Genomic DNA, 20,391 nt, shown 5'->3' on the forward strand with positions numbered 1-20,391 from the left:
TCATGAACGGGGAAATTAGCTATAGAGACCAAAACTGTTTTTTGTACCAGGCTGTAAACATGTTTATTTCTGCTGTGAAGTTGGACATTTGAACATGGGGACTTATGGAGACTGACTCACTTCTGGAGCCAGCCTCAAGTGGACGTTTGAGGAACTGCAGTTTCTGGCACTTCTGCATCGGCGTCCGGTTGATAAAAAACAACAAAGGGGAAGTTTGAAAACCTTTTTCATGAATCTTTGATGAAAGTCAAACCTTTGTTTGTTTGAGTGTAGTCGGGGCTGGACTTCAGTCAGAGTTGGGCGTTGGGAGAAACTTAGTCTGTTTAATGATGTCACACTAATTTCTGTGTATTATTTATTGTTTTTGCATACACACTATTAATACTTACAGTGTTTCACAATCACCCACAGCAACAACACAGACAGGAACTGCAATACTTCCTCTAACATGTGACTGTTCTTGTAATCGATTATTGTAAAATGTGGTTTTACCACTTGAATGGATTCAGACACGTTAAATCTTATCTGAAAAGTACATACACTCTAAACACAGTGTGAGATTATATCTGAAAAGCAGCAGAGTAGAAATAGAAAAAGGTATTTGAAATATGGAAATAGCAAAGTGCAGCTGCTTAAAAAAAATACATTCAAATACTTGAATAAGTTGCCTTAAACTCGTCTGTTTCTGCAGTTTTTCAGGAGCCTGTGAAGGCGTGAAAAAACTGTAAATTAGGTGTTGATATTCCTCCACTATCAGTGAGGATGGACATAATAAACTAATCAGCTTTAAAGAAATTAAAAAGATAGATAAATAGATAGATATACACAAGAAAGATATAGGAAGAAAATACTTTTAATACTTTAAAATACAATATTTGAGTTGCTGTTTTGTCCTCGTGAAGAAAATACAAGTATTAAATTACATTTTAAGACGATCAAGCTGAGAAAGCTGAAAGGAGGTGACCTTAAAGTTATTTAATATATTGAATAAATAATAGATATAATGACATGCTGATATTCTGTGTTTACGTCTGTTTGTTGGACTTCCCTCTTTGAAGGCGGAACCAAAGTGTCGGTCATGTGATTCCAGTCAGGACTTAATTAGCGGCCGCACTGTTTACGTTCCTCCGCAGGCAGACAGACAGGTGAAGAGACACGCAGAGAGACAGACAGGTGGTGTTGGAGGAATGTCTCTCTGTCCAGATGTTTTCTCACGGCTCAGAGAGTTTGATCAAACAAGCGAGGTAAGAAAAAGAAAAACTACAAAACTACAAAACTACAAAACGGTGTCCGCAGCTCGTGCTAAGCTAACGAGGCTAACGCTGATGCTACATTAAAGTGTTTTTATATTTTTACTGTATTTTAAATGTAATAGATTACTTTCATGCTGCAGTATTTCTCATTAAATCCTTCCTGCAGCTCTGACATTCAGCATAACACTTAATACTTTTACTTTAGTTACTATAACGTGTCACATTTCACTGAATGCAGGACTTTTAAATGTAATAGATTACTCTCATGCCGCAGTATTTCTCATTAAATCCTTCCTGCAGCTCTTTACATTAAGCATAATACTTGATACTTTTACTTTAGTTACTATAACGTGTCACATTTTACTGAATGCAGGACTTTTAAATGTAATAGATTACTTTCATACCGCAGTATTTCTCATTAAATCCTTCCTGCAGCTCTTTACATTCAGCATAATACTTATTACTTTTACTTTAGTTACTATAACGTGTCACATTTCACTGAATGCAGGACTTTTAAATGTAATAGATTACTTTCATACCGCAGTATGTCTCATTAAATCCTTCCTGCAGCTCTTTACATTCAGCATAATACTTAATACTTTTACTTTAGTTACTATAACGTGTCACATTTCACTGAATGCAGGACCTTTAAATGTAATAGATTACTTTCATACCGCGGTATTTCTCATTAAATCCTTCCTGCAGCTCTTTACATTCAGCATAATACTTAATACTTTTACTTTAGTTACTATAACGTGTCACATTTCACTGAATGCAGGACCTTTTAAATGTAATAGATTACTTTAATGCCGCAGTATTTCTCATTAAATCCTTCCTGCAGCTCTTTACATTCAGCATAATACTTAATACTTTTACTTTAGTTACTATAACGTGTCACATTTTACCGAATGCAGGACTTTTAAATGTAATAGATTACTTTAATGCCGCAGTATTTCTCATTAAATCCTTCCTGCAGCTCTTTACATTCAGCATAATACTTAATACTTTTACTTTAGTTACTATAACGTGTCACATTTCACTGAATGCAGGACTTTTAAATGTAATAGATTACTTTTATACTGCAGTGTCGCTCAGTAAAAGGGGTCTAAATTCTTCCTGCAGTACTTTTTAATATTTAAAACTTAAGTACATTTTGCTTGAGTACAAACTTGAACGCAGTACTTTTACATGTACTGCAGTAATATTGCAGGATTTAAGTCCAGTATGGACTGGTAGCTGGACCACCTGGGTACTGCTGAGGTTCCCTTGAGCAAGGCACCGAACCCCCCAACCGCTCGCTGGGTGGCTCCACCTCATCACTCCACCACCTCTCTGCACACTGCATGTGAACCATGTGTGTTACGTGAAAAACCCTTAAATAAGGAGGATCGGATTCAAAACATCAAAGTCTAAGTTGAATTTATTGTTCTTGTACGAGAGGAGCGTTTCACAGTGCAACACACTAGAGGGGTTACAGAGAAAAAGGCTCTCTGAGGAGCGTTAACAGTTGGTTCTTATACATTTTCCTGAAGATGGGCTGTCTCAACCCCTGTAAATTGTTAACAGTCAATTTGCATATAATGCATTTAAACAGCTTTCTTCAACATATCACCTAATGAGTAGCCAGTATGTCCCCAATCTAGACGTCACCTCTCTGACCTGATACATTAACCTGAACTTTACAGAAAACAGCAATAAAGGGAAGTGCCTTAAGAACATGTAATATAAGAACAAACATCGTATAAGTTAAAACATCTAACTAGCTGTGTAACCCTGATTTTTATGACAATGTGTACATAAAATGTGTGTGTGTGTATTTCGGGTTGAAATGCATGTAAACCGAGGGATTAATAAAAGTATCTCTTCTTCTACGTCTCAGCATAAAGAGTACTTTTATTATTCTAAAACTTCTGTACTTTCACTCGAGTACGCAGGACTCTCTTTGTGATAGACGATGAATAGAAAGAACAGATGACTGGTGAAGCTGCTCCAGGTGAAGTCGAGCGTGTCGTCCACTAATTAAATGATCAGTCGGTGTGACCCGGCTCCTCCAGTCTAACGTTGTGGGAAAGTTTGTGAATGGTTAGCTCCCGAAATCTGATGGTAGCCAATGAATGTGTGTGTGTGTACAGTTCATTTACTGTTTCCTCAGTGGTGGATTCAGATCTCTAAAATCTTTCGTGTGTCATTTTTCAGGGAGATCCAGGAGTCTGAGCTGCAGAAGTTTTACAGCAGACTGGTGAAGCTGCTCCAGGCGAAGGAGCTCAGCCATGAGACTGTGGACTCCCTTCAGAGGCTGCACCTCATTCTGTCCGCCACCAAGTACACCCGGACGTAAGAGCTCCAGCCTACGCCTCACACACGGCGCTCACATTCAGTTTAATCTACACACACACACAGCTCTGTTGTCGTTGACCACAGGTTGCCTCCTGAGCTTCAGAAGAGACTCCTGTCGCTCCTCTCGTCGCCCTCGGAGCAGCTCCAGGTTCTGGGCTCGGCTGTGCTCAGAGAGACGCTGCCCCTCTCTGGTCAGGAGCTGAACTACAACCAGGAGAACGTCAGCCAGCTGAACAGCCACGCCGCCGCCCTGCTGCTCTCACAGGCGAGATCGACGGCCGACCTGTCGTCTCTCTGCGCTCAGCTGCTGCGCGGCCTGGAAAGCCGACAATCGGACGGGTCAGCTCACTCGCTCACACACACCCTGCCCGTCCTTAACACCGTCCTCACACACCGCCCCGAGTGCCTCACTGAAGGTAACAGACAGACGGATCACAGGGTTCAATTTAAAAAGCTGAAACAGAAAGTCTGATTTCGCTCTGTCGTTCGCTTCAGATCACATCACCCTCCTGAGTAAAAAGCTCGTGGACTGGCTGCGTTATGCGAGCATCACTCAGGGTGGATGTGCCTCCTCTGGAGGGTTCTTCACGGGGCCGAGGTCACGTCAGGTATGAAACTCTTAAGCTCTGGAGACAGACGAGCGTCACTGCTTCCTTCTACATCTGTATCTGCGTTCGTGTGTTTTCAGCCGGTGCCCATAGCCGAGCTGGACGGGACGGTGTCCGGGGATTTCTTCACCGTGCTGTGTGTGGGTCAGAGCTTCACCGATGACCAGTGGATGAACGTCTACTCCTTCTCGATGCTCCGCCACTGGCTTCTCACCTACCACTCTGTTTCCAATAGCAACACCACAGCGGACACCGGTATGACCTCCACTCAAACCCGCTCATTACTTATCATGTCAAAGCTGCACAGTACATACAAAGAGTCTCAGAGTATCGCCTCTGAAGGCCTCCGATGACCTGCTCTGTGTTTTTCATCATCTCCAGCAAACAGGCTGCAGCTCAGCCTCTCCCTCTCCCACTCCCACTCCTTTTCTAATGGTAAGACATGTCAGCTTGTGGACCTTCGCTGCATGCGCGTGCCTCTCTGAGACAGAAACTAAACTCTTCGGGGGCGACACAATTCAACTCACCGCACTTGATATGATCATGACTCACTCACACGTCGAACAGCTTCTGTCTAACAAACACCAGAAATTCTGACCTGTGACTTCTTCACTCGGTGTGTTTATCTTCCTTTAACCCTCTCGTGAGCTCATCGCTCTGATGAATGACTAACAGGCTGCTCTGAATGGGACGCTCAGGGGAGATGTTGTCTGTCTCTAAACTGTCTGATAATCTCTCGTCTAAACCTCAACAGCCAGTTTGTCCGAAAGCTTTTTAGTTTGAAGTAACGATTCAAGGGTGAAGCAGAAAACAGATTTAAAGCAGCACACTGACATCTGGTGGTTTGTGCGAGTTATAGCAGCTCCTCAAGACTGCTTATCTTTATCAGGGTACACCCACTCTAAACAGGTCTATCTTTGCTATAAGGTTGAAATTATCTCTTAATTTCTCAGTCTATCTTTGCTATAAGGTTGAAATTATCTCTTAATTTCTCAGTTATTCTCCTTGTAAGAGCCAGAATGTGTCTATGGGTGGAGTTGTTTATTTGTTTAGACCACACACGTTTGCTGGATCACTGTCATCTGGGTGTGGTTGTGTGGTTTCTCCTTATTTTACCTGTTCACGAGATTCAAACAAAGAGGGCTCGAATATTTTCTGTTGTCTCATCTTGTTTAGTTTCGTTATTGTTTTTAATAAACACCTTAAAACTTATCCGACATGACTGCGGAACAGTAAAGAGCCAGCTTAGCTTCTTAGCCGCCTTTTTCAATCGATGGTTGTCGCTGCACTCCTCTTGTTCTCCCACTGATGTGCCGATCACATAGTTTAGCTGCAAAACTTTCAAACCTGAAACTTTCTGAGGCACCGGTGACGTCTGAAGCTTCAGACATCATCGGTCATGCACAACACAAGATGTGAGAGTGAACAATCATCCACCCATCTCCAGTTTAAAGGCGCCTGGTTGAGTTTTCTTGTGCGACAGCGAACAAAGTTTCTTTCTTTGCTGCAAAACTTCACACAGCTGCAGATAAGCTTTGTTGCTTCTGGTCAGACGTTCCTTTTTAACTGTGCAGAATTGGCCTCAAGCTGTCTTAAGAACACTGGATTAAATCATAATCATAAATCATAATTTCGAGTCGTGACCTCTCGTTCCTGACCCTCCCGTGTTGCAGATGACCGCTCGGAGGTGGACGGGTCGGTGGTTTCTATGGTTTCAGCCACTTCCTCCTCCAGCCGATTGCTGCCTCCGAAGGAGCGTCTGAGAGAGAAGGCGTTCCAGTACTGCCAACGGCTCATCGAGCAGAGCGATCGCAGTGAGTGCACAGATATGATTTTATCTGTACGTTTATATTTTACTGTGTTTATGTGAACAGCTGTTTATTCTTGTCTCTGTCACAGAGGCGCACAAAAAGGCAGATGCAGACCTGCAGAAAGCGGTGAGTCTGAATATCATTGATTACAACTGTGGAGATATATAAGTTTTTAAAGATATAATTCTGAGATGCACACACTAAGGACTCATGGAGTGGTTGGCAGCACCCTGGGGGCACTTACGGCTTCGGTACCTTGCTCGAGGTAACTTGATGAACTGGCACATCAGCTACCTGTCATGCTGGACTTCCACACTCCGGGTTCCCAAGCCAAGTCTCTACAGACTTCTGCCAAATAATGATCGGCACAGTCTGGGACTGTAGAAAAGGAGGAGGAGGAGAGACTGTCGGAGTGAGTTTGACGAGTCCTCACATTTGTAGCACGATAAAATGGAGAAGGGAAAACTCGAGCAGCAGCTGTGCCTGAAAGCTGCGTTTTGTCTTGAAACCTCTCAAACTTTTGACACACCGTCTTTAGATGTGACAGGTTGTCAGACTTTTCTATAACTCCTCTTTCTCCTCGTGCACATGAGTCTTAGTTTTCTCCATGAAGTTTCACGTGTGCCTCGTAAACCACGTTCTCATACTGTTGACCTGTTTCCTCTCTCAGTGTCTGGTGGAGGCGGTGTGTATCCTGGACTGCGTGTGCGTCGAGGACGCCTCGCTGGTCTTCCGAACGTTCCCGTGCATCAAGGCGCTCTTCGGTCGTCTCAGCTCAGATCTGTCGTTTGCCAGAGTCCTGCTGCCTATCGCACAGTTCTACCTCAACCATGGTGTGTGTGTGTGTGTGTTCACATCCACGTGTACATATCTCATCCTCACGTATGCATTCGTTTAAAAGTGTGTGTTTGAATCTATCCAGGTGAGATGGCTGCCGTGGATTGTGAGTGCGTGTGGAGGCTGGTGTTTGCTCGATTCCCTTCCGAGCTCTTCAACGATCAGTTCCTGGCACACGAGCTTCTTCGCTTCCTCCGGCTGAACCTCGAGAGTCTGCAGCTGCGGGTCCCGCAGTACATCCGCTCCTTCCCGAACCTGCTGAAGGTGAAAGCTCGTCTCACAGAGACACTTCTGAACGTCCTCGTGGAAGAGGTCATGCTTCATGTCTCCCCTCTGTCTCTGCAGTTGTTGGCGTGGGACAGCCCGGCGCTGATGGATGACTTTGTGGATCTGCTGCCCTCTCTGGTCACAGCTGGAACTGCAGTGGAGCTCCTCCACACTCTGCTGGACCTGCCCTGTCTCTCTGCCACTCTGGTTTTACAACACAGGTGCACACACACACACACACACACTTCAGACAGCTGTCACTTGTTTTTACCACCATCTTACTTCATGTGTGTGTCTGTGTGTTGCAGGTCAGCTGCTTTGCCCATCGCTGAGTCCAGTGCCCGTGGCCTCCTGTCACTCGATGCATTTCGAAGCCCTTCTTTCCGAGGACTTTTCCTCTTCTTGCTTCGAGGCGAAGCAGGTTCAGGTAACGCAGTCAGGGTGTCTTATTTACCTCTAACTTCACTATAATGTGGACAAATGTGTCTACAGCTGCACTGTTGTTGAGCAGTCTGTTGTCCGTGGTTTGAATCACTGTGTTTCCCTTTTTTTCCCCCGCACAGGCGACACAATCGACCGGCTGAACACGCTCCACGAGCTGCTGGCCGAGGCTGCCGATTGGCCGAGAGTCGTCCAGTGTGCGCAGAGCGTCCCTGTGCTGTTGCACATTTTTTTCAACACAGTCATCACGGTGAAGAGACGTTAAATGTTACGTCACGGCTGCACATGCTGCGCTTTAACACGTTTTAGTCTCTAACAGCGCATCTGTTTTGTTTTTTTTAACAGATAGCTGACGAGAAGCTTTTAGCTCACCTGATTCTGGTGATGCTGGAAAGAAGCAGCCTCCTCCTCAACATCCCGAAATACATCACAGAGACACACAGGTAAGAACAGCAGCAGCAGAGAAGCAAAACGAGGCAGATTTATCTTGATAAAATGATTCATGAGTCATAAAACAGTCAACGCAACAAAAAGTAGAAAAGACAGAGATTAGAGGATTGTTACATGTTGAATAGAGTTGTCAGGATGCAGAAAGCACCTGAGTGTTCATCAGCCAATAGAAACCCGTGACTTATTATTTGAAATGTCTCAAATCACACGTTGTAAAAACACATGAATCCACACCTTTTCATATTTTAAAAACCGTACTATTGCGACTCGCTCCTCTCCGCTATCAACAAGAAACATTTCACGCCTTCAGCCCGTCCAGAAGTCAGCAGCTCGGATTCTGACCTGGTTTTAACAGATGACATCAAATTTCACTGGTTTCAGCTTCCTGTGTGTTTTTAAAAGATTGATTTTAAGATTTTACTGCACCACACTGCCAGAATGTTAACCCCGTACGAGCCAGTTTGCAGCCTTAGATCCTCAGGCGGGTCACTTCTAGTTGTTCCGAGGTCGACTCTGGAACGAGCTGACTGAGGAGGCGAGGCTCGCTGATTCAGTTCTTTTATCACCTTTTTATTCTGTTACTGTTAACCTGACCAACATTTTTAATGTCAGATTTTCCCTTCTGCCCCTTCATGTTACTGCTATTCTTTTATTTTGAAGTTTCTAGATCATCAATGAACAGCTGGTTTTTAATGTTTCTTTCTTTTCATAGTTTCTGTGGTGTTGCATGTGTTTACTTCTTGATCTTAACCTGTGTGGCCTCTGTTGGGTCTGCTGCTCTGTAAAGCACTTTGTGAACTCTATATTTGAACTTCACCCACCTCACCTCTCTCTTTCTCTCTCTTCCAGGGTGTTCAGCTGCCACCTGCTGAAGTTCTGTAAGCTCCACCCGTCTCTTGTGGTGGACCAGTCTCACGAGCTGCTGGAGTTCGCCGGAGCCACCGCCAACGTCTACAGCAAAGAGGAAATCTACACGCACGTGGTAATGAAGCTGTGTATTCTGGATCCTGTTCAAGCTTTTCTCAAACTTCAGCATCTTTTTTTTTTTTTTTTGCCCCAGAGTGTTGAAACATCACACAGAACAATAAAAACGTGACCCAAACCGGACACCGAAATAACACTTCACGTGTTTGTCTTCCAGGTGTGGGTGCTGGGAGAGTATCTCTCTGTGTCATGTGACTCTCGCTGCTCCGTGAAGCTCATCACTTCCTGTTTCGAGGCGCTGGAGGCGGTGCTGTTTGAGATCACTTCATCCGCTCCACCACCCGGAGCCGTTTGCCCTGCGCCGAGAGTCGTCACCACTCTGATGAGCGCTCTGGCTAAGCTGGCGTCACGATCACATGACCTCATACCCAGGTTACTGAGAGCTGCACACGTTTAAGTTCACCTTTTACTCCTCTACATGTCATGTAACTGTGTGTTCACGTCTCTTTCAGGGTGTCTCTCTTCCTCTCCAAGCTAAGAACGGTAACCCGAGGCGGCTCAGTCGCCTGGTGCTCCGATGAGGACGACCTCGTTGCCATAGTGACGCGAGGTGAGGAGCTGTGGTCGCTGCTGAAGAGCCCCGGTGTGGCTCAGAGCGTCCTGACCCCGCCTCAACATGTCATGACACCCCAGTGGCACAGAGACACCAACGTGGCCACGCCGCTTCGACTGCGAGCCCTCACCAACCTCACACAATCACAGTGACGCACGAAGCATCAGCATGAAGAAAAACAAATGATGATGAATGATGATTTTTGCACATTATTTTTGTAAATAAACGACTTTCTATGATCGAAGCTTGACGTAATGAAGCACAAAACACACGGTGTAATATAGTGTCTGTCTTTAATACAGTGAAAATAAAAATTTTGTACAAAATAGATCATCTGATTTTTAAAAAACACTTCCTGAGTAACAGAAACAGTTAAACTACTGAAGAAAACCTGCAGGTGTGATCTACACAGTGTTCAAAGAAGTATAAAAATCTGCACATATATATATAATTTACATGTATAACATGCCCGTGTGTTAATTCTGCCATATTCAGACGATTTTAGGAAATTCATTCAACACTGCTGCTGATGGAAAAGTGCTCGGGGATTAAGGTGCATTCAGACTGGATCGGACGCCGCAGAGATTATCTGACACTGTGTCTGTTTGTGCTGAACGTAACCGCTGTGAAACGATCAGGAAATAACTTTTTATTTTGCTGATTAACCGTCTTTATCGATGTTTGTGCTCGCTCACTCTCATTCACTGTCTACGTCGCTCAACCACTCGCTCTCACAAACCAAATTAAACTTGTGTCGCTATTTTGCAGCATAAATTGAGAGTCAGACTCAGATTTAGAAGCTGGGTACATGAGATAAACAAAGCCAGAGCACAACAGGTAGACTATCAGAGTTTAGTCCATGAATCCAGCTGGATAGTCCAAGTTTCAGAGACATTTCTGTGGAGGTTTGACTGATCTGAGCGTCTGATCGGTGTCCGCAGTATGACGTTGGGCTGCGTTTATTTCAAAAGTTGGATCCGGCTCAGTTTTCCGCTGTGTTTACTGCAGTTGATCCCACTCAAATGATTTGGAAAAACCTGCATTTACGCCGCAGCGCCCGTCTGAATGTACCCTGAGAGTGCATCACTTAAACAAAACATAACTGGCAATCATCGTCCTCTAAAACAAGATAATCAAATAGCCTTGACATTCTTTGTGAATTTAACATTTGACGCAGAGAATAGAGTTAGTGATACATTAGCTCTATGATCAGACTTTTTAACTTTGTAAATCACATGGCGAATATAAATCATCTTGACAAAAAGAGGGTCAACTTCCCGTCGGTCCTCTGAGTGACTGTATCATTGTGTCACCAGTGGCTGAGAAGATGTTTTTTTTTAGCTCAAATACTCTCAGGAGAAAATACAATAACATGAAGTTTCTTTCAGTGAAATGTTTGTCTGTTGTAGTGCCAACTCTACTCTGTATTTTCATGTTTTGCCGCTGTGCAAAAATGGACAAAACTTGAATAAAATGACAAAACTGTGATACACAGGTTAGAGGAGGGAGGGTTAGCACCGATGTAAAGGAATGCCTGTGTGGTAAAGTTTGGCACGTATGGAGAGGGTGGAGTTACATCACAGTCTCAGATCTGTCAGAGGGAGATCAGATGAAGAAAATGACACGTCATCATCAGCATCATCTCCCCTCATAGTCAGTCATGTGACGTGGAAAACACATGATCTCAGGTGGGAGCGGTTAGTCACCTGGACGTGTGCAGCAGCGGCCCGGGTAAGTACAGGTACCTCCAGATGGCGTAATAATGAACAGACGCTCCTGCTGCCACGAAAAGATGCCAGATGGCGTGAGCGAAAGGGACAAGGCCGTCGCTTTTGAAGAAGACTACGCCCACCACGTAGAAGACACCGCCCACTGCCAGCTCACACACACCTGCACGCTCCACCTGGAACGAGAAAACAAGAGTTTGAAGAGAGAAGATTAAAGAGCTCAAAGAAAGCATGTACATTTTGTCGACAGAGCATAATAGAGTCAAGAGTAAGAGTCGTTCCAGACATCCCTTTCCCCAGCAACACATTCCAGCTCCTCTTGGGGGATCCTGAGGCGTTCCCAGGCTAGATGGGCTATGTAGTTCCTCCAGCAAGATCAGGAGATATCCTAATCAGATGTTGGCTGAGCTCCTCACCCTATCTCTAAGGCTGAGGGATGAAACATAGATGGACTGGAAAATCTAGAGTTTTGCCAACAACGGTTCATCTCCCCCTCTTGGGGCAGCAACTCGCTCCCAACCCAGGGGGAGCATTCCAACATTATCTGGCAGAGAACCATGGTCTCCATGGCCACCATCTCCACCTTGGTTGCACCCCCGTACACGAATATCACAAACAGAATGGGAGACAAGCGGCAACGTCAACAAAGTCCAGCACCCACTGAGAATACGGACACAACTCTCACTTATTTACTCAGTAATGCGTCATGTATTTTATGTTTCGTATGGATTCCTGGAAGATTAGATGATTGCTACGGCACCAGCTAGTGGAAATCCAAAACAAATAAACTATATATGAAAAGGTTTTGTGTGTTTTTAAGTTGCACATGGAGTTCATATTTCAAGAAACTAATGATCTTGCATATATCCTGAGAGGTATCAGTGTGTGGTGTCAGGAAAGGAGAAGCGAGAGGGATCTAAAAATATTCTTTCAGTTATTATGTTTTGCAGGTAATGGGCTCAAATAAACAAAAGCACCGGTGTGGCTCCGTAAATACTGACAGTGTCTGATCCCGATACAATAGCAGGAAGCCTTTCACAACAGGAAGACGGTCTTACCATAGACAGGATGACCAAAGCAGGAACAACCCCCATGGCTACGTATCCCAGCAGCTCCAGCAGCTTGTACCTGCAGGACAAAAACTGGGACATGAGAAGATAATAACCTCCAATTTTCTGTCTAAGTGTTTCTGCTTCAAACAGCAGCGCCGTGTTTGCTGTAAACACTCAGGAGGACGGGAGTTTGGTTTCAGGTTAATTGTGTAAAACCAGGACACGGAGACACAAAGAGAGACTGTGTTACCTCTCATGGAAAAAGAAGACATACATGGATCCTACACAGGCCATGACCCATATCAGCCAGCGCATGTGGCACGACCAGGGCCCGAGTTCTCTCAGCATCAACCTGAGGAAACACATCAGTATGTTCACTGTTACGTCAGCTTTATTATCCACTGAACTGCATGTCATGCGTTCACCGTGACCCACCAGGGAGAGTACGAGGCAGCGATGAAGAAGTAGATGGCTATTCTGTCACACATGTGGAAACGCTGCTCCACCTTCCTGCACGACAACAAGAGAAGGAGAGATCAGAGCTCATTTCTAAATCATGACTACTAAAAAGAGCTTTAGTTCAGGAGTCCTGAGGTTTGTCTCACAGTTTTACCTCCCCTGACTCGTCCTTCAAAATATAAAACAATGTTTGTTGTCTCTTTTTGGACTGTGAAAGGTCAGCAGAGTCGGAGTTTTAGAATTATTCACCATATTCTTAGTAAAATATGTTAATAAAATCATAATCATTTGTGTTGTTAAAGAGAATTCAAAATAAAAGGTCAATTAAAACTAAATAATCACACAAACTCTTGAGGTTTTCTAATATAAGAATACAAGAAACTGAACTAATTTTTTATTCTTCAATAATTTCTTAATTCTGGTTTTAAATAATCAATACAAGAAAAAATATGTGTGTGTTTTTATTTTCCACTGTGTGTTTTTGTGGCTTTTTTGTTTTTGATGAACCTGCTCGATACATATCTAAGTGAAAAGTTTGGAGCCGTTTTGGTGCTATTCAAAAACTAATAAGAGGATCTTAAAATCAATTCTTTAAAAAAACTAAAAGATAACCAGATATTTTTTTAAGAAGACCAGACAATAGTTGAGCCTCGATTCATTTTTCTGTCAGCCTTAGCGACGTTTCTAAGATGATAAAATTATGTTTCTCGTGTGAGCCTCACCTAAGGTCAGAATCCAGAGTACCTCTGAGGTTTTTGATCTTAATATCTAAATTTATTGTAGTACATAAGGTAAAATAGGCTTAAACTCAATCAACTAATTAAAAATAAGACTTATATATCTCAGGTTATAGTGAACAAATGATCTCAACTTAAACTTTAAACCGATAAGCTCATGTTAGTCTGGATGAGTTGAGACACTTTTGAACAACATCTGAGATTTTCATGATGTGTTTACTGTTGGACATGACAGGAAGGTGGGCAAAACAGAAAGAGGAAATGCCCTGAAGGTGTTTAATATGTGAATGTGTGAAGTTGAAGATACCATTTCATCACCACGGCCACATCTGTTGTTTGGCTTTTACGGGCATCTGGCTGTGTCATAATTAACAAAGTGTACGTCTGAGTGTGTGTGATGTTAACGTCCACCAGAGCGGCACATAAACACACACACACATCTGCCAAATCCCTACCAGCGTTTTTCTGCTACACGCACACACACACACACGCACCGGAGGTGGCTGATTTTCCAGGCAACTGTGTGGAAGAGTGTCGAGGTGACGAACAAGCCGGTGAGACCACCCCCATAGAGCCAGGCGGCCATGCGATGCCATTGGTCCACAGACTGGAAGTAGAGCACAGACCCGCCCAGCAGACTGGGAAGGATCCACAACTGGAAAGAATTTAAAAAAGAAAAATAGTTTCACATCATTTTCATCCTCAAAAACCAGACACATATTTTATTTTCCAGCCTCTTGGGGGAAAAATTAGACAGCCAAACTGTTTCCTGACATTGTTAACATTCCTCTCTGAATCATGTCGATGCTACACGGACTTGTAATCAGGTGAACGGCGTCTCTGTCATTCGTACGGTCGTTCTCACACTATAAACACTGGAAACCTCTGCCAAGTGTAGCGGCTGTTAGCTCAGTTTGTTAGCCGAGCTGCCCGGAGTGTGAGCTCAGAGCACCGGGGGAGTGTGACGGGGAGTAAAGCCAGTGTCGTGCCAGAACAGGAGCTGGGCAATGTATGCAGTATATAAGATAGATAAGAAGAAGAACTAAAACCACTTACGCTGTAAAGACTGGAAACAGCTTCCAACAGAAGCAGAAAGCCGCTTTACAGTCATTGTTATTGTTTCATCTCTGTTTTGTCTTTCATCTTTCACTCTCTGATTCATTCCTGCTCTTTTGGAGGCAGAAGCACACAGGGATTACAGCAGATTACAGAAAGCCACAGGATAAATCACAGATTATATCCCACTGCCTCCATGGCGAGTCTAAAAATCCTCCCCATCATTCTTCTTCTCTTTTCCAACAGACTCACTTAAACACAGAAAGCACGAGGACAGTCTGACAGCTTTTAATCTTGAGTGTGTGTGTGTGTGTTCGTGTTCGTTTGGACTCACCCCATGTGTGGCACAGTTTGCAGCATGTTCATATTCAGTGGGCTGGTATCTCTTACTGGCCGGCACCCTGCAGTTCATGAACCTGAGAGAGAGGTGAGGTGAGGTGATGAGAAGGTGAGGAGGGGGAGACAAAAGAGTGATGACTGTAGATCTGCAGGCAAAACAAGGTTCTGCTGTGTTTGTGAAGAAGTTACTGTAAGATACAGTAACCAAGCTCACAGCAATTTACAGTAACATCGCAGCAATGTACTGTGTTTTTACAGTAACCCAAACACAACATTACTGTGAAACGTCCTTATTTTGCTGCTGCCTAATCACATCAAATCATTTTTACTGTATTATTACTGCAACTCAGTAGCCAGTAAATTCCTGTAAATTTACAGGACGTGTACTACATTAAAATACTTTCCACATTCCATATAGTAAATTCGCAGTAATTCATAGTAATTGTTTTACAGTGAAATAAATGAAAATAACAGTATGTGTATTGTGTTTCTGCAGTAACCAGATGCTATAAAAAATACAGTATTTTAATGTAAAATTATAATAACCCAACCACAATATTATTGTAAAACTACATTATTTTTGCTGCTAAACTACAGGATGTGTTCTACATTAAAATACTGTAATTTTGTATTTTTACAGTAGTGATTATTAACAGTGCAGGTGTGTGTGTGTGTGAGAGAGTGTGTGTGTGTGTGATGGTCATTCTTGGAGGATTTACAGATCTCTAATCCACATCACGTTGTCTGAATTTTTAGTGCGCCTCATCGTTACTGGGGCAACTGTCTGCTACTGTTGCTATGACCACCGGTGATGTCACTGTCTGTACTACAACAACATTTTACACCGCTGACCGCTAATCATTAACTACATTTGCATTTTTCCTTGTAATGTTGCCATATAGTACGGAGAAAGTTACTGTGTGTGTTTGTGTGTGTGTGTGTGTGTGTGTGTGTGTGTGTGTGTGTGTGTGTGTGTGTGTTGTGTAGGCTATTTAATCAGCAGTAAATCTCTCAATCCCAGCTTACAGGGGAAAAACACATCTGGACATGTTACGAAACCACATTTTATACGTCAAGATGCACACACACACACATCACACACAACACACGAACACACACACAAACAAACACACACACACATTCAAATGTAGCTTCTCGTGTAGGGGCCACAGGTGTGTCAGTGTCGGTCAGCTGTGTTATTTGATTGCACATTTAGGCCGACGGCTCTGCATCACACGCCAGCATCACGCCTCATTCCCAACACACACACACACACACACACACACACACACACACACACACACACACACACACACACTCATGCCATAGCTGTTTGTTGTAACAGTCTATTAATTCTGTAGAGCGTTCAGGAGAATCAGAAGTAGAAAACAAAGGGATGTACGACTGTCACACACCTGACCTAAAAGTCTAGAAAACAGGGGATTACCAAAACACTAACACGATAATGTAACAGGAAAAGTCTTGCATAACACACTGACCTGACAACTGGCAAAAAAAAAGTAAGTTTCAGAGTCCAAACATTTCAAGCTGCACAAATTTTAGCATCAGAAACGTTCTAATCTTTAACTGCGGTCAGAATTATCTTGCGAGAGGAAGACGTCAACATGTGATCCTGCGCTGCATGTCTGATTTCCTCTCTTGATCCTTGACTTTGGAACAGCTGTAATGTGTAACTGCTTCGCTGGACAGAAGGAGAATAACATTCGTGGGCTGTCTTGTTTAAACTTTCAGCTCGAGGTGTGTGTATGTGTGCGTGTGTGTTTATGCACTCACCACCAAAACCCTCATAACAAGAATGTCGGTGTGTTTTCCTGTTGTAGGTCTGGTTGGCGGTACAAGACATCAGGGCTCTTTTACTGCTCAAAACACACATCTGTCTTTCCTCCAAACTCACTCTCCTGCTTTTAATGCACGTCCTATCAGTGCATTATCATAATACAGACTCGTATTATGCAAAATCTAGTAAATAAAGTCACCGTCAGGCTTGTGTTACATGCTCTATCTCTCTCAAGGTGTTATCCAAAGAAAGATCAACGATATCTGCCATTCCTTTGGTATTTCCCTGCAGGCTGTGCCAATTGCACAACAAGTATTTTTTTTTCTGAGCACTGCTGTGGTATTGTGGTGCTGTCAATGAACCTGAATGTAACAGTCTGATGTCCGCTAATGGGTTATGACAGAGTCTCTGTGTAATGAACTGAAAGGAAGGGACAGAGATTCACAGGCTCTGATCAGAGGGAGCATTGTTGTCCCGATCCTCATTCTTCTTCCACACACACTTCTTTCTCCTTTTCTTCACGTGTGTCAAACGTGTGTTTGGTCGTAAAAGCTCATTACAGCACATTCCACACATTAATAGGATCGGTTGCATCTAAGAGGATCAGAACCTTTGGATCATCGGATAGTGTACGTTATAGGAATGTGTGTGTGTGTTTGTATACGCTCTCTGTAACTCCAGGGCTATTCCTTTTACGGCAAAGATCAAGTTCATCTCCTCTGGGACTCCAACTCTGGTTCTCACGATTATCGCCATCTCACGTTTAACTACACACACACACACACAAACATGCACAAACTGACTGATGAATGCACCCAAGCAGAATTCAACGTGATATACTGAGAGTGTGTGTGATGTCCAGTGAAACAGAGCAGCACATGATACAAAAAAACTGAAGTGCAGCCAACAAGGAGCCTGGAGAAGATTTAAAAAGACGATTCAGATAGTAAAACTTCTGTAAACGGTTTGGTAATGACAGTAACATTACAGAAATGTGCTGTATTTTTAACCCAACCACAACATTACTGTAAAACGACAGTATTTTGCTGCTAAATTACAGTGTAGTTGTAATGTAGCTGTATCATAATCACAGTATTTATTTGTAATTTGCCGTTTTTACTGAATTAATGGTGTACTTCCACTCAGTACCCAGTAGATTTGTGTAAATTTACAGGTTGTGTACTACGTTAAAATACTGTATTTTCACATATAATGGTGGAGAAGCTCAGCTGCACCTAATAAGTTTAAAATTTCAAGTTTATTTGTCATATGTACATTGTAAAATATATATAAATATTATTGTACTTTTACCGTAAAAAATTGCAGTAAATTATTTTATTTTAATGATTTAATATATAGAAATTATTTTACAGCAGTATAGATGAACCCCTCAGTATTGTAATGCGTTTGTACAGTAACAATAATATACGATATCACTGAAAGAAATACAGTATTTCAGTGTAAAATTACAAAATGATATTTAATAATCTGTAATGTTACTGTAATCACAACTTACAGTAACATTAAAGCAATGTACTGTTTTTACATTGACCAAACCACATCAGTATTGTAAAACTACAACAATCTGCTGCTGCCTAATCACAGTAATTACCTGTAATTGAACTTTTTTCTTTACTGAAGCTCAGCAGCCAGTAAATTCCTGTAAATTTACAGGAAGCGTACTTTAAAAAGTCTATATGGGTACTTGGATACAAAAGTAATGGTCTTCTACCTCGTTACATCTGGCTCTGTCCCTCGCTTTATCTCTAACAGACACAAACTAATCTATAACATCCCTCTGGTGCTCTGGTTGTCCCGGTGCCAGCGCGTCATTACGCATGAACGCACAGGATCTGTGACACATGACAAAAACACAGTGCCTGAAATCAGCATGAGTCAAAACTTGTGGGAAAATAAAATTACCTTCCAAACTTCGTCTTCTTAAAGTCCATCTCGTGCAGGCTCTCACGCGCGCCTTGCGTGCGCTCGAACTCTATTTACCAACAGCGTCGTCCTCCTCCTATGGATGCCCCATTCCGGATGTCCCACCACCGTGTCCAAACATAAACACATAAGTCCAACGAGGAGGGGGCAGCGACCTGCAGAGTCAACAACGATACTGCTACTACACAACAACAACAACAACAACAACTGGACGACTTTTATGCAAAGACAGCAGCACGAGGCGACGTGCGCCGGGGCAACCCGCACAGAGTTTTTGTTCCAAGCTTCTCTCAGATGTGTTTGCAGGATGTTCCGCGGGGCTGGGTTTGTGTGTGACCCCTCCTCTCCTCCTCCTCCCCCTTTTTTTCCTCTCTTATCCTGAACACTGCCTGATGATAACAAACCAGCAAACATCAACCCCTCCACCCACAACACTGCCTCTTTTTCAAGCTGGCTGCCCTGCTCTGACATTTTATGTTACCGGCAAACAGACACAAAAGGTGACACTTAACTGACTGAATTATTATTTTTAAAAAAGAAAGTTATTCATGTTGTATTAACTTTAGAAAAAATGACAGAAAAAAGGTGAAAGGTTGGAAATAAGACATTTGTCAGTGGAGTCCAGCCTCCCTCACACTCACAAAATGTGACAAGACACCAAAAAAAGTTTCTTTCACATCATTTGGATGTTTTTTTTTAACTGTTGAAAGATATTGGCTGATGGAGAATGGAGCCAGTGTCGTGCCAGAACCGGAGCTGAGTAATGTAACTGGGCTCAGCAGCCTCTATGGACATAATGACAGAGGAGAAAAGACAAATCTTCTTTGGAGGGGGCCTGACCCTCAGGTTGAGAACCACTCGACTAAGTGTGAATAAAGTAACAACTTGCAACAACACCAGAATTTTGCTTAAACAATAATCTGTATCAGTCCCAGGGTCTATTACTGTGATACTGTAATGAAGTACATTAATATATTGATCATACTTTAGTAGTAAAGTAAACTGAACTTGAACTTGAAATGTATAATATTTTATATTAATTAAATTATAATTCTTTAAATGGGAGTCTAAATACTGCCTGACTGTAAAACTATTTATTTATTGGCCTAAAAGTAGTCAGATTAAAATATATTGAGCCTGTAAAATACTCACGTATGTATGTTTTTTCTTGTAGAGTTGCTAACAACACTTTATTTTGAGACAAAATATTTGTAGAGTTGCTAACAACACTTTATTTTGAGACAAAATATAGAGGAATGGTCTGTCAATCTGTATTTACTTTAAAATGATACAGTATACATGTGCTGTTTGATATGTTCAGCTTAAAAGAAGACATGATTATAATTTACAGCCAGCTCTGCAGCACATTTACCTCCTCATATTAAATAAAGGGAAGTGTATCATTCCCTTTGCAGATCCATTCATGCTTCTGTTCAAACAACACACACACACACACTCAGACTGAATGGAAAATTAAATATTATCCAACAACAACAACAGTGGGCAGCAGAGGCCCTTTGTGTCACTGTGCAGCAGCTGTGTGAGACAGAACAGACACATTATGCAAACACAGACATTCAAACAAGTTTCCACGCTTCAAACTAAAAAAAAGTGTTACACTCATGACTGTGTTTGGAGATATGACTCAAAATATCAGTGACAGTGGGCAGGCAGGCATATTTGCACAGGTAAATAACAGATTGGCTGTTCACAGCACACTGTAGGTACAACACTATCT

The 20,391-nt window shown here is 42.7% G+C and overlaps 2 protein-coding genes across 3 annotated transcripts; one reads left to right on the top strand and one right to left on the bottom strand.

Annotated features, from left to right (window-relative positions):
* The first annotated feature begins 1,085 nt into the window (after positions 1-1,085).
* On the top strand, positions 1,086-9,867 carry ap5z1 (adaptor related protein complex 5 subunit zeta 1). 2 transcript variants are annotated; one of them, XM_019257284.2, is made up of 17 exons: positions 1,086-1,244; positions 3,450-3,587; positions 3,675-4,006; positions 4,086-4,198; positions 4,279-4,453; positions 4,580-4,633; positions 5,872-6,012; positions 6,098-6,135; positions 6,680-6,842; positions 6,932-7,110; positions 7,192-7,334; positions 7,422-7,540; positions 7,677-7,804; positions 7,900-7,997; positions 8,854-8,986; positions 9,146-9,360; positions 9,441-9,867. In XM_019257284.2, exons 1-17 carry the CDS (start codon positions 1,204-1,206, stop codon positions 9,691-9,693), a joined length of 2,463 nt encoding a protein of 820 aa, XP_019112829.2. In that variant the 5' UTR covers positions 1,086-1,203; the 3' UTR covers positions 9,694-9,867. The 2 variants fall into 2 exon arrangements, with proteins under 2 accessions (XP_019112829.2, XP_019112830.2); XM_019257285.2 differs by lacking the exon at positions 4,580-4,633.
* Positions 9,823-18,961, bottom strand: mmd2a (monocyte to macrophage differentiation-associated 2a). Its single transcript, XM_010747228.3, has 7 exons — positions 18,633-18,961; positions 14,907-14,988; positions 14,011-14,171; positions 12,756-12,830; positions 12,571-12,672; positions 12,327-12,396; positions 9,823-11,444 (listed from the first exon to the last, which is right to left on the bottom strand). Exons 1-7 carry the CDS (start codon positions 18,659-18,661, stop codon positions 11,244-11,246), a joined length of 720 nt encoding a protein of 239 aa, XP_010745530.3. The 5' UTR covers positions 18,662-18,961; the 3' UTR covers positions 9,823-11,243.
* Between the last annotated feature and the right edge of the window lie 1,430 nt (positions 18,962-20,391).

This window comes from Larimichthys crocea, chromosome XII, assembly GCF_000972845.2.
Source record: "Larimichthys crocea isolate SSNF chromosome XII, L_crocea_2.0, whole genome shotgun sequence".
Lineage (NCBI taxonomy): Eukaryota > Metazoa > Chordata > Actinopteri > Sciaenidae > Larimichthys > Larimichthys crocea.

What these genes read in the sequence shown, in the direction of transcription:
- ap5z1 (XM_019257284.2), top strand. Translation starts at nt 1,204, where the DNA reads ATGTTTTCTCACGGCTCAGAGAGTTTGATCAAACAAGCGAG. An exon ending in CAACACCACAGCGGACACCG is followed by an intron (nt 4,454 to 4,579) that starts GTATGACCTCCA and finishes CATCATCTCCAG; the next exon opens with CAAACAGGCTGCAGCTCAGC. An exon ending in CTCCCACTCCTTTTCTAATG is followed by an intron (nt 4,634 to 5,871) that starts GTAAGACATGTC and finishes CCCGTGTTGCAG; the next exon opens with ATGACCGCTCGGAGGTGGAC.
- mmd2a (XM_010747228.3), bottom strand. Translation starts at nt 18,661, where the DNA reads ATGGACTTTAAGAAGACGAAGTTTGGAAG. An exon ending in AAGAAGACGAAGTTTGGAAG is followed by an intron (nt 14,989 to 18,632) that starts GTAATTTTATTT and finishes CCTCTCTCTCAG; the next exon opens with GTTCATGAACTGCAGGGTGC. An exon ending in CAAACTGTGCCACACATGGG is followed by an intron (nt 14,172 to 14,906) that starts GTGAGTCCAAAC and finishes AATTCTTTCCAG; the next exon opens with TTGTGGATCCTTCCCAGTCT.